General features: G+C 41.5%; 1 protein-coding gene across 1 annotated transcript in view; it reads right to left on the bottom strand.

Annotated features, from left to right (window-relative positions):
• prkx (protein kinase X-linked) overlaps window positions 1–3965 on the bottom strand; it is a 29134-nt gene extending 25169 nt beyond the window's left edge. The window contains exon 1 of the mRNA XM_084155158.1: window positions 3195–3965. Within this exon, the coding sequence (XP_084011284.1) occupies window positions 3195–3360 (166 nt within the window). The 5' untranslated portion in view covers window positions 3361–3965. The remainder of the gene's footprint in view (window positions 1–3194) is intronic.
• Between the last annotated feature and the right edge of the window lie 9472 nt (window positions 3966–13437).

The raw sequence follows: 13437 nt of genomic DNA, 5'->3' as shown, positions 1-13437 counted from the left end.
GGTTTGACGACGAACATGCAGTGAGGACCAGCCAACAAGAGCGTACAGGTCACAGTGGTGGGTAGTGTATTGGGCTTTGGAGACAAAACGGATGGCACTGTGATAGACTACATCCAATTTGCTGAGTAGAGTGTTGGAGGCTATTTTGTAAATTACATCGCCGAAGTCAAGGATCGGTAGGATAGTCAGTTTTACGAGGGCATGTTTGGCAGCATGAGTGAAGGAGGCTTTGTTGCGAAATAGGAAGCCGATTCTAGATTTAACTTTGGATTGGAGATTCTTAATGTGAGTCTGGAAGGAGAGTTTACAGTCTAACCAGACACCTAGGTATTTGTAGTTGTCCACATACTCTAGGTCAGACCCGTCGAGAGTGGTGATTCTAGTCGGGTGGGCGGGTGCCAGCAGCGTTCGATTGAAGAGCATGTATTTAGTTTTACTAGTGTTTAAGAGCAGTTGGAGGCTACTGAAGGAGTGTTGTATGGCATTGAAGCTCGTTTGGAGGTTTGTTAACACAGTGTCCAATGAAGGGCCAGATGTATACAAAATGGTGTTGTCTGCGTAGAGGTGGATCTGAGAGTCACCAGCAGCAAGAGCGACATCATTGATATACACAGAGAAAAGAGTCGGCCCAAGAATTGAACCCTGTGGCATCCCCATAGAGACTGCCATAGGTCCAGACAACAGGCCCTCCGACTTGACACATTGAACTCTATCTGAGAAGTAGTTGGTGAACCAGGCGAGGCTGTCATTTGAGAAACCAAGGCTAATTAGTCTGCCAATAAGAATGCGGTGGTTGACAGAGTCGAAAGCCTTGGCCAGGTCGATGAAGACGGCTGCACAGTACTGTCTATTATCGATCGCGGTTATAATATCGTTTAGGACCTTGAGCGTGGCTGAAGTGCACCCATGACCAGCTCGGAAACTGGATTGCATAGTGGAGAAGGTACGGTGGGATTCGAAATGGTCGGTGATCTGTTTGTTAACTTGGCTTTCAAATACTTTCGAAAGGCAGGGCAGGATGGATATAGGTCTGTAACAGTTTGGATTTAGAGTGTCACCCCCTTTGAAGAGGGGGATGACCGCGGCAGCTTTCCAATCTCTGGGGATCTCAGACGTTACGAAAGAGAGGTTGAACAGGCTAGTAATAGGGGTTGCGACAATTTCGGCGGCTAGTTTTTGAAAGAAAGGGTCCAGATTGTCTAGCCCAGCTGATTTGTAGGGGTCCAGATTTTGCAGCTCTTTCAGAACATCAGCAGTCTGAATTTGTGTGAAGGAGAAGGCGGGGGGGGCATGGGCAAGTTGCAGCGGAGGGTGCAGAGTTGGTGGCCGAGGTAGTGGTAGCCAGGTGGAAAGCATGGCCAGCCATAGCAAAATGCTTGTTGAAATTCTCGATTATTGTAGATTTATCGGTGGTGATAGTGTTTCCTAGCCTCAGTGCAGTGGGCAGCTGGGAGGACGATGCTGAAACGATATATCGTGCAGCCCTACTGAATACTGAATAGTGTTTCCAAAAGAAATTCTAACAGTTAGGCTATATGATAATAAATGGCACAAAATTGACATTTCTCTCAACACCAACGTGAGGTATTGTCATGGAAACAAACCAGAGATCTAGCTAACTTGGAAAAGTGAAGGGGAAAATAACTGAACAATGTATTCTCCACACGTGAATTGAATCAATTAGAGTGAGAAGCAGCTACACTTATTTTCACAGCTACACTTATTTTCACAGCTAAGGAGTGTAATTTTGTCCGATTCTTGGTTTGCTGGATAGAATACAGAATGTTTCTTGTTCAAATTTTGTGGGAGCTGAATTAGATAGGCCCGTGTTTTTGTTTGATTTAACTAACACTAAATATTTGATGGAACAATGCCAGACGTGGAATGATAAGAGCTTGTTGATGCTACTCAAAGCACTTGGCCAGTGGCCACGTACCTTGATGTAGTCTTATGCCCCACCATCTTTGCCTCATCACCAGAACACTTTTCCTATGCATGAAAGATGGGCAAAATGCCTGTAATGACTAAGCTTTAAATGTCATGTGAGAGCAAGGTGCCTCATTATTTCAATGACCATTAGACAAAAGCAGTCCTCAAGACATTTAACTGATTTGTCATAATAAGTAAATCCCCCTCATCATCTAACAAAAGGCTTTGCAAATTGGATGATTTTATCTTAAGCTTCATGCTTTCCCCGATCGCGTGGGCTTAGAATGAGAAGGGAATTCTCTATTAGCTAAGTGTCTTCCTTGTCATTAATCAAATATGAGAGCGCTGTAAAAGATTAAGTGGTTTTCGTTATCAGTAGCATGTGTTCAGTGTTGAAGTAGTGCATGTTGTTTTAACATTCTTGCTTTCTGGCATTAGACTCACCACAGAGTGGACTCCACCCATCATGCCATGTGAAAAAAACACTGTTCAACAGCTGAGTCTGCTGACACAATAACAATGCAGTGAAAGGACTTACATGCACATACAAGAGTGAGCAGAACCAAACATGAACTTTGACATTCCTTTGAATTTCACAGGGCAATAGGAACATCTTACTAATATAGCTATTTCCTTCTCACAAATAATATATACTCATCCTCTCTAAACTAGGGATTCAATGTAGCAAAAGCCTGATGAGGAAAGTAAGATTTTCTCCATTAAGCTTTCACTTCTCAAGCTGGTTATTTCATGTATGCAATGCAACCATTTATCCAGCCTGATCCCTGAGATGGATACAGATATTTCCCCTAATGCCATGTCAAGAACATTTTGACAATCCCAGCAACTGTGTGGGATGATGAATTTCTCAATGATTGGGCACAGAGTGGGCCATAAACCTATGGGTGGGCTTGACAAACTGAGAATGTCCTTGTCCACTTCCAGCAGACAGATTAAGTAGCAGACCGAACAGAGTCATGACAGCTATCTTCTGACTCAAGAGTTGAATTATGTTTCATGTTCAGCAAATCACCATGTCTCATGGTCATGTCATGATCTCATAGTCCATGGAATGGCTGATCACATAGTCGCCTTGGCTTTCATTGCTTGTGCTGTTGTGCACGAGCCACACATGTACCAGTAGTAGTAGCCTATGCCCTATATAGCCTGGTTGATAGGCAGGATAGTGTGACAAGCCCTGCGATAGACAGACCAGTTTCACCAGTGTGTGTACTGTAACATACTGGCTTGCTGCCTAAACTTACCAACTGTGGCAATGGTGTCCAGGTCATCGAGTGAGTATGTCCTGTTGTTCAATGTTAACGATGCTGCTCCGGCCAATAACATGGGACTGCTCGCGCAGGTCTTGGCACTCTCGCAAATAGAGTTGCTCTCATTTATTATCCCAACCTTTGCCTTTGTTGATGCCATTTTCCGTATGCATCCAAATGTAGCTATGCTAGCAATCACTTTAGCCAGCTAGTTAGCTACCAAACCGGTTTCGCCGAGGATAGATAGCCAATGACGGCTACAGTAGCCAATTCTCAAGATCAGTGTCTGCCCTATTCCCTAATGCCAACTATGGTTTTAAATCAAATGTAGGTACTTCCCTTGGACAAGCGAGCATCTTCTTTGTCTTGATAGCTAGAAAACAGGAGACGATCGTATCCTTGCGGATTCGCATGATGTAGCTCGAACGGTCACTGCTGTCAAATGCAGAAGTTAGCTAGCCATAGCAAACCGAGTAGCTAACAAGCTATAGCTAACACAAAAGAAAATCATCCCACCGCTAGCGGCTGAATGAATGACCAACGATAGCTAGCTAATGTCAAACCTCAAACTCATACTACCCATTTCCGCACCAGCCGCCGCTTGAGTAGCTAGGGGGTCTCGTGTTGTCTCGCTAGCTTAACTTCCGTCCTAGGAAGCGAGCTAGCTAGTTGGCTAGCAATAAATATATTTGAGACATTTAAATTATTTACTTCTCCCCTTCGTTCGCAAGTAGAACCTCACCCAGTTCAACAACACACAGACAGGGCAAGGGAGAAGTGGGGAATGCTTTGTGTTGACAAAAACAGACCAATGACTAAACACCCCATGTGCAAATTAACCAATGGTATGATTAAAGGGGCGGAGACCGGTTTGACAGACAGCTGGAAAACAGCCGTAACTGTTCTTTCCACATGGACAGTTGGAAGACGTGCCACTCAAATGAAACACGGTCTGCTTTCTACTGTGAGATTAGATTGATATAGACAGTAAAGAGTACCAGTACACAGCACCAGCTAAATGTAGCCTAATCTCAAATAGCTAAACTCCACTCCCTCTGTAAACCCTTGATACAGTAAAACCTGAAACCTCTGAGTAATGGGGTGTGTATTATTTACTCATGGGCTGCGGTGGGGAGGGTGGGGATGGGGTGCTGGGGTGGGGAGAGTGACTGGTGGAGTGCCTCACTGCCTTCTCTATTGTCCGAGGAAAACCCAAGACATGTTTGCTAATGAACTACTCTCAAATTACCCAAATTAGAACAGCTGTTTCCGGCCCTCAGATGACTTTTCACTTGACACATGGCATGCTAAGGGGCCAGGCTCAGGCTGGCTAACACACACACACACACACTGTTATGTATGAAAGACCTCTACCTCTACCCACAAGTATCATAGGAGCCATAAGTGTCTGCACCTACTTTTTCCTCACATTAAAAAATACTACAGTTTAATATATAATACTACAGTTTACTATAGAAAACTACAGTTTACTATAGAAAACTACAGTTTACTATATAATACTACAGTTTATTATAAAATACTACAGTTTACTATAGAATAATGCAGTTGACTATAGAATACTACAGTACTTACTATATAATTATATAGTAAACTGTAGTATACTGTAGAATACTATAGTAAATACTACAGTATTATCTGCAAAAATATACACTGTAGTAAATACTACAGTAATGTCCGCAAAAACACTACACTTTTTAACTGTAGTAAATACTACACTATTAAAATGTGCATATACCTGCCAATTCCCCTCCCCCATTTCGCAATTTGTGCCACCCATACAGTGCCTTAAAAGCCCATAAAGTATTCATCCCCCTTGGCGTTTTTCCTATTTTGTTGCATTACAACCTGTAATTTAAATTGATTTTTATTTGGATTTCAAGTAATGGCAATACACAAAATAGTCCAAATTGGTGAAGTGAAATGAAAAAAATAATTTGTATTAAAAAATTCAAAACAATTAATAACGGAAAAGTGGTGCGTGCATATGTATTCACCCCCTTTGCTATGAAGCCCCTAAATAAGATCTGGTGCAACATTTACCTTCATAAGTCACATTATTAGTTAAATAAAGTCCACCTGTCACATGATCTCAGTATATATATATATATATATATACACCTGTTCTGAAAGGCCCCAGAGTCTGCAACACCACTAAGCAAGGGGCACCAGCAAGCAAGCGGCACTATGAAGAGCAAGGAGCTCTCCAAACAGGTCAGGGACAAAGTTGTGGAGAAGTACAGATCACAGTTGGGTTATAAAACAATATCAGAAACTTTGAACATCCCACGGAGCACCATTAAATCCATTATTAAAAATGGAAAGAATATGGCACCACAACAAACCTGCCAAGAGAGGGCCGCCCACCAAAACTCACGGACCAAGCAAGGAGGGCATTAATCAGAGAGGCAACAAAGAGACCAAAGATAACCCTGAAGGAGCTGCAAAGCTCCAAAGCGGAGATTGGAGTATCTGTCCATAGGACCACTTTAAGCCGTACACTCCACCGAGCTGGGCTTTACAGAATAGTGGCCAGAAAAAAAGCCATTGCTTAAAGAAAAAAATAAGCAAACACGTTTGGTGTTCGCCAAAAGGCAAGTGGGAGACTCCCCAAACATATGGAAGAAGGTACTCTGGTCAGATGAGACTAAAATTGAGCTTTTTGGCCATCAAGGAAAACGCTATGTCTAGCACAAACCCAACACCTCTCATCACCCCGAGAACACCATCCCCATCATGCTGTGGGGATGTTTTTCATCGGCAGGGACTGGGAAACTGGTCAGAATTGAAGGAATGATGGATGGCGCTAAATACAGGGAAATTCTTGAGGGAAACCTGTTTCAGTCTTCCAGAAATTTGAGACTGTGACGGAGGTTCACCTTCCAGCAGGACAATGACCCTAAGCATACACTCAAGTGGTTTAAGGGGAAACATTTAAATGTCTTGGAATGGCCTAGTCAAAGCCCAAATGTTGTAGTCATTTAGCAGACGCTCTTATCCAGAGTGACTTACAGGAGCAATTAGGGCTAAGTGCCTTGCTCAAGGGCACATCAACAGATTTTTCACCTAGTCAGCTCGGGGATTAGAACCAGCGACCTTTCAGTTACTGGCACAACGCTCTTAACCACTAAGCTACCTGACTTAAAGATTGCTGTACACGAGCGGAAGCCATCCAACTTGAAGGAGCTGGAGCAGTTTTGCCTTGAAGAATGGGCAAAAATCCCAGTGGCTAGATGTGCCAAGCTTATAGAGACATACCCCAAGAGACTTGCAGCTGTAATTGCTGCAAAAGGTGGCTCTACAAAGTATTGACTTTGGGGGGGTGAATAGTTATGCACGCTCAAGTTCTGTTTTTTTTGGGTCTTATTTCTTGTTTGTTTCACAATAAAACATATTTTGCATCTTCAAAGTGGTAGGCATGTTGTATAAATGAAATTATACAAACCCCCAAAAAATCAATTTTAATTCCAGGTTGTAAGGCAACAAAATAGGAAAAATGCCAAGGGGGTGAATACTTTCACAAGCCACTGTAAGCGAGAAACCTACATGTCAAGTATACACCATATATTGTGTTTCCTATAGGTTATAGTCCCGTGTAGCTCAGTTGGTAGAGCATGGCGCTTGCAACGCCAGCGTTGTGGGTTCGATTCCCACGGGGGACCAGTATGAAAAAATATGTATGCACTCACTAACTGTATGTCGCTCTGGATAAGAGTGTCTGCTAAATGACTAAAAATGTTATAGAAAAGTGCAGAAGCTCTGAACTATCCGTTTAGACCAGTCCTACCTACAGGTTATGGAAAATGTGCTCTTTTAGTATTTATTCAGTATGTTTCCTGAAATAGACCCCCCTTTTTACATTTACAAAAAGTTAATATGTGTTTTTAATTCTGCCGCCGCTCTGCACACACAAGCTTGTTAGCTTGCTTTCTCAAGTTCTAGCATCTAGACCAACTATACATCTACTGTATATTGTAGCTCTAGACCAACTTAGTAGACATCTAACTAGAATATACAGTAGATCTATCTAGACCACCTATTTATTTCAAAAGTAATCACAAACAACATTTCTAATGTAAATATAAATGTTTATTTTTGGAGAGGTGAGGAGAGAAGAGGAGAGGTAGGTGGCTGTTGGTTTGACACCTGCTGGAGGTAGGTTCCCCTTGGGGGCCTAAGGGTGAAGAGGAAGGGGTTAGAACGACCCATCGAGAGCTGCAACAAAATAAAAACAGGACATAGGGGGGTTAAGGTTAATCCTAGGGTCAAAGGTGAGTTAGAGTTTATTGATTATGTGTTAGGGCTATAAAATGTTCTACTCCTGACCTTAATGCTACGTATCAACTGTCACTGTACAGTTTCATTTCTCTTTCATTCTCTACCATCCTACTCACCAGTCTGTCTTTCTTTCACCAATGCCTCTTGCTCCTCCTTCCTCCTCTCCAACTCCTCCCTCATCCACTCCTTGTCTTTGATCACCTCTATCCATCCTCTCTTTATGTCCAGGAGTTTGGCTTGATTTGCAAGAGCATCCTCCTCTCTCCATCTCCTCAATATGGACTCCTGCCTCAGCAGATTCATTTTCATCCTCCGTTTCTTTACACCTGCTCTCTCCTTCTTCAGCCTCTCCTTCTCCTTCTTCATTATCCTTCCCTCTGTCATCTCCTTCGCTAGCTGCGCTCTCACCTTCACCTCCTCTCCCTTCACCTCCTCCACCCAGGTCTGAACATTCTCCTCCCTGACCCCATCCTTTCTTCTATCAGTCACTCGCTTTTCAGAACGATCAAATCCCTCTCTCCCCTTATAATCGTATATTTTCTTCCCACAGTTCTTCCTCCTCTCCTCCTGCACCTCCTTCGTCTCAATCTCCCTCCTGTCCTCCTCCACCTTCTTTCTATCGAATGCCACCTCTTTCCTCTCCTCCACAAGTATTTGAAATGATTCCAAATAGTATCTGAACCCAGGTCTGAACCCACTACAACTAACAACCCATAGAATAAGAATTAATAGAACCCATACATTTACGCCATTTAGAAGACACTCTTATCCAGAGCGACTTACAGGAGCAATTAGGGTTAAGTGCCTTGCTCAAGGCCACAGACAGATTTTTCACCTAGTTGGCTGGGGGATTTCGAACCAGCGACCTTACAGGCCCAACGCTCTTAACCACTAGGCTACCTGCCACCCTATCAATCATTCTAATTCTATGGGTTGATAGTTGTAGTGGGATATAATATAGAATTGTAATGAATAGAACCCATATAATGAATTAAAATAATTCATTGGGTTTATTGTAGTGGGATAGAATATATAATTAGAAAGAATAGAACCCAAAGAATGAAACATTCTAATTCTATGTAACAATCAAACCTGGGTTCAAATTTGTGCTTGATTGAGCTTGCCTGACCCATTGGAACTAATGAAATAGTCCCAGAACTGCAAACCCCACCCATCTGGCACTCCAGACAGGCTGAAGCAAACCCTCAAAGTATTTGAACATTTGAAAGATTTCAAATACTAGGCCTATTTTAACCCAGGTCTGCTAACAACATGATACCTTTCCATGATGAGGAACGTGCCATCATTAGTCCAATAATATAATGGAGTAGTTTTAACTAACAGTTTAGAAACAGTAAAATACAAAGTAAATAGAATACATAAAGTAATATACATAAACTTGACACTCACTTTAGAGACTGTCTGTCTCCGCGACCTTCCCTTCATGGTCAAGACAAAATACTTTACAAACAATATACACGGAGTGTACAAAACATTAGGAACACCTTCCTAATATTGAGTTGCACTCCCCTTTGCCCTCAAAACAGCCTCAATTCATTGGGGCATGGACTCTACAAGGTGTCGAAAGCGTTCTGCAGGGATGTTGGCCCATGTTGACTCCAATGCTTCCCACAGTTGTGTCAAGTTGGCTGGATGTCCTTTTTGGTGGTGGACCATTCTTGATACACGGGAAACTGTTGAACGTAAAAAACTCAGCAGCGTTGCAGTTCTTGACACACTCAAACCGGTGCGCCTGGCACCTACTACCATACCCCGTTCAAAAGGTACTTACATCTTTTGTCTCGCCCATTCACCCTCTGAATGGCACAAATACACATCCATGTCTCAATTGTCTCAAGGCTTAAAAATCCTTATTTAACCTGTCTCCTCCCCTTCATCTACACTGATTGAAGTTGATTTAACAAGTGACATCAATAAGGGATCATAGCTTTCACCTGGATTCACCTGGTCAGTCTATGTCATGGAAAGAGCAGGTGTTTCTAATGTTTGTACACTCATTGTATAATCAAACAAAGCAAAAAAAAAAAAAAAAAAAAAAAAGACAGAACAAATTTAAGTAACAAGTAAAATAAATAATATCAAGTAATATAAAGATTTTAAAAAATAGACTAGAGTAAAGTGACAAATAAAATTTGATTTGAATATTTCGCAGGCGTTCGCAAATAGTAGTAGATAGTGTTGGTAGCAATAACATTGGAACGTTTACACCATCCCTTGCCAATTTAAATGGTCATGTCATAGAGGTAAATCAGGATAGATTTATATCTGTGATGTCATCACAGTTCTGGAATTGCAAATAATAATGATAACAATAATAATAATAATTCATTTAATTTGTAAAGTGCTTTTTGCAGACCCAAGGTGCAAAAAAATTATACAATAAAATAATAATCTAAAACACAGAACATAGACAACAATCAAGCTATGTACAGGTGTCACCAGATCCGGAGGACATGAGAACAGAATTAGCAGAGGTTCTTGAAAGCTTTTCTGAAAAGCACAGTCTTGAGCAAATATCAATATGCCAACATTCTAGATTATGTAATAATGATAGGCCAACATCAGTGGCCTCTACAATGATAGTACTAATACATAAAACAAACAAAGAAAAATAGCCAAAAAAACACTAGAATCAAGACAGTTCAGATCAGCCTTCCCTCCCCAATCCCAACCTTAACCATTCATCGGGAAAAAGCAAAACTGACCACAGATCAGCGTAAGAAGTTCTATTAATTTAGTATACCCTGCAACGGCATAAGGATAACATCCAGGTAACTTGGCACATGAGACACAAACAGTTGTCATATTTGTCCAACACATTAAACTATTGGCTCTCTGACAGACCTATTTTCTGACAGCCTAAAGGCTTTTCTTCCTCATTCTACTACGCAGATACTAACTCAGAACGAAAGAGGACAATAGACACTTCTGTATTCCCCAGTGTGTTTGCGTTGGTGTAGTAAAAGCAACAATGAAACAACAATTGCATCGTAAAAAAGTGTGGTGAGGTCATGCTGGAGCTAACAGGGAGACACTGTCATCATAGCTATTGTCGAGTAATTGTCACCCTTCAGGGACGGGAAATATACAGCGCATAGCGAGACAGCACACTGTCTTATTGTGTAACAACGATGACACTTCGACTGGGCTCTGGAATGGAGAGCGGAATGAAACAAAATACTGAGCTAGGTAGCCTTCATACATGCAAGCATGGACAGGAATTTGATAGATTAAAAAAAACACAGTATCAATCTTTATAGAATCAAAAACTGGAGGAAAAATACAAATAGGGTAAAGGAACGACTTTGCATGTCTAGAAAGGGAGCTAACCAGCAGGAAAATGATCTACTGTATTGTCACGGTTGAGGTTTGTAAAATGACTCCTGCAAGCACCGGGAAGCAGAGGAAAACCACTTCACCCGATAACTGTAGTTGTTAGAGTTATCTTCACCCGATTACTCTTATTAAGAGAGGAACACATGTTGACAACAGTCTGTTAGAGTCAACAGTATTGCGCTGCATCTAAGGTAACTAGAGAGAGCTGGGATCTCCCTACTCTTCAACTCTTCAGGGCTTAATATCCTGCAGGGATTAGAGCTTTTTTCCAAAACAAAAGACCATGATACAGTAGAACAGGTGCTGCATGTACAGTTGAAGTCGGAAGTTTACATACACTTAGGTTGGAGTCATTAAAACTTGTTTTTCAACCACTCCACAAATGTATTGTTAACACACTATAGTTTTGGCAAGTCGGTTAGGAAATCTACTTTGTGCATGACACAAGTAATTTTTCAAACAATTGTTTACAGACAGATTATTTCATATATAATTCACTGTATCACAATTTCAGTGGGTCAGAAGTTTACATACACTAAGTTGACTGTGCCTTTAAACAGCTTGGAAAATTCCAGAAAATGATGTCATGGCTTTAGAAGCTTCTGATAGGCTAATTGACATCATTTGAGTCAATTGGAGGTGTACCTGTGGATGTATTTCAAGGCCTACCTTCAAACTTTGCTTGACATCATGGGGAAATCTAAATAAATCAGCCAAGACCTCAGAAAAATAATTGTAGACCTCCACAAGTCTGGTTCATCCATGGGAGCAATTTCCAAATACAAACAATAGTACGCAAGTATAAACACCATGGGACCACGCAGCCATCATACCGCTCAGGAAGGAGACGCGTTCTGTCTCCTAGAGATGAACGTACTTTGGTGCGAAAAGTGCAAATCAATCCCAGAACAACAGCAAAGGACCTTGTGAAGATGCTGGAGGAAACAGGTACAAAAGTATTTATATCCACAGTAAAACGAGTCCTATATCGACATAACCTGAAAGGCCGCTCAGCAAGGAAAAAGCCATTGCTCCAAAACCGCCATAAAAAAGCCAGACTATGGTTTGCAACTGCACATAGGGACAAAGATTGTACTTTTTGGAGAAATGTCCTCTGGTCTGATGAAACAAAAATAGAACTGTTTGGCCATAATGACCATCGTTATGTTTGGAGGAAAAAGGGGGACGCTTGCAAGCCGAAGAACACCATCCCAACCGTGAAGCACAGGGGTGGCAGCATCATGCTGTGGGGGTGCTTTGCTGCAGGAGGGACTGGTGCACTTCACAAAATAGATGGCATCATGAGGAAGGAAAATGATGTGGATATATTGAAGCAACATCTCAAGACATCAGTCAGGAAGTTAAAGCTTGGTCGCAAATGGGTCTTCCAAATAGACAATGACCCCAAGCATACTTCAAAAGTTGTGGCAAAATGGCTTAAGGACAACAAAGTCAAGGTATTGGAGTAGCCATCACAAAGCCCTGACCTCAATCCTATAGATAATGTGTGGGTAGAACTGAAAAAATGTGTGTGAGCAAGGAGGCCTACAAACCAGACTCAGTTACACCAGCTTTGTCAGGAGGAATGGGCCAAAATTCACTCAACTTATTGTGGGAAGCTTGTGGAAGGCTACCCAAAACGTTTGACCCAAGTTAAACAATTTAAAGGCAATGCTACCAAATACTAATTGAGTGTATGTAAACTTCTGACCCACTGGGAATGTGATGAAAGAAATAAAAGCTGAAATAAATCACTCTACTATTATTTTGACATTTCACATTCTTAAAATAAAGTGGTGATCCTAACTGACCTAAGACAGGGAATTTTTACTAGGATCAAATGTCAGGAATTGTGAAAAACAGAGTTTAAATGTATTTGGCTAAGTTGTATATAAACTTCCGACTTCAACTGTATGAATCATCTTAGAGTAGGAGTGCTGATTTGGGATCAGTTTTTCATAATTAATAAGATTGCATGAACAGGGGGACCTGATCCTAGATCAGCACTCCTACTCTGAGATGCTTTATCCATACAGCCCCTGACCAACACCAGCACTGAGAACAACTTGTGCGTTTGTGTTGAAAGTAGTGGATGGCCCTCATAAATACCCATAAGATTAACTATAATATTCCTAAAGGGATTTTTAGGACAGCCACCAGCGTTTAAAATGACTGCAATTATCCCTCCTCTCTTAAATCCCTATCCATCTGCTGGAGTCACTGATAATAATATAGCCAATCGACTGTGTCATCTGTCATCTTAAACTAGCTTGCTGTAAGTCTATGTGAGTGAGAGAGAGCGAGAGATAAAGCGTCTTATGAATGTGTCTCCTGGATTCTTCAGACTTGGTTGTGTCTGGAAGACACTTGTGGAACTTGTGTTGTTGTTTCTACTGTTGCCCCCTAGCTGGAATATTAGAAACTGCAGTAATGTGCTGATTTTTTCGTCCAATATAATCAAGCATTGATCTGAGTCAAAAATCAGTTATGTTCAACTATGTGTCTGTATTGGCTACAGTGTTAGAGTTACTTGCAAAACTTCTACCTTCAGTTCACCTTGCCTGCCCTCCCATAAGACACCAGT

This window comes from Coregonus lavaretus (genome assembly GCF_964263955.1).
Source record: "Coregonus lavaretus genome assembly, chromosome: 38".
NCBI lineage: Eukaryota > Metazoa > Chordata > Actinopteri > Salmoniformes > Salmonidae > Coregonus > Coregonus lavaretus.
This window is presented reverse-complemented; position numbering and strand designations above follow the sequence as displayed.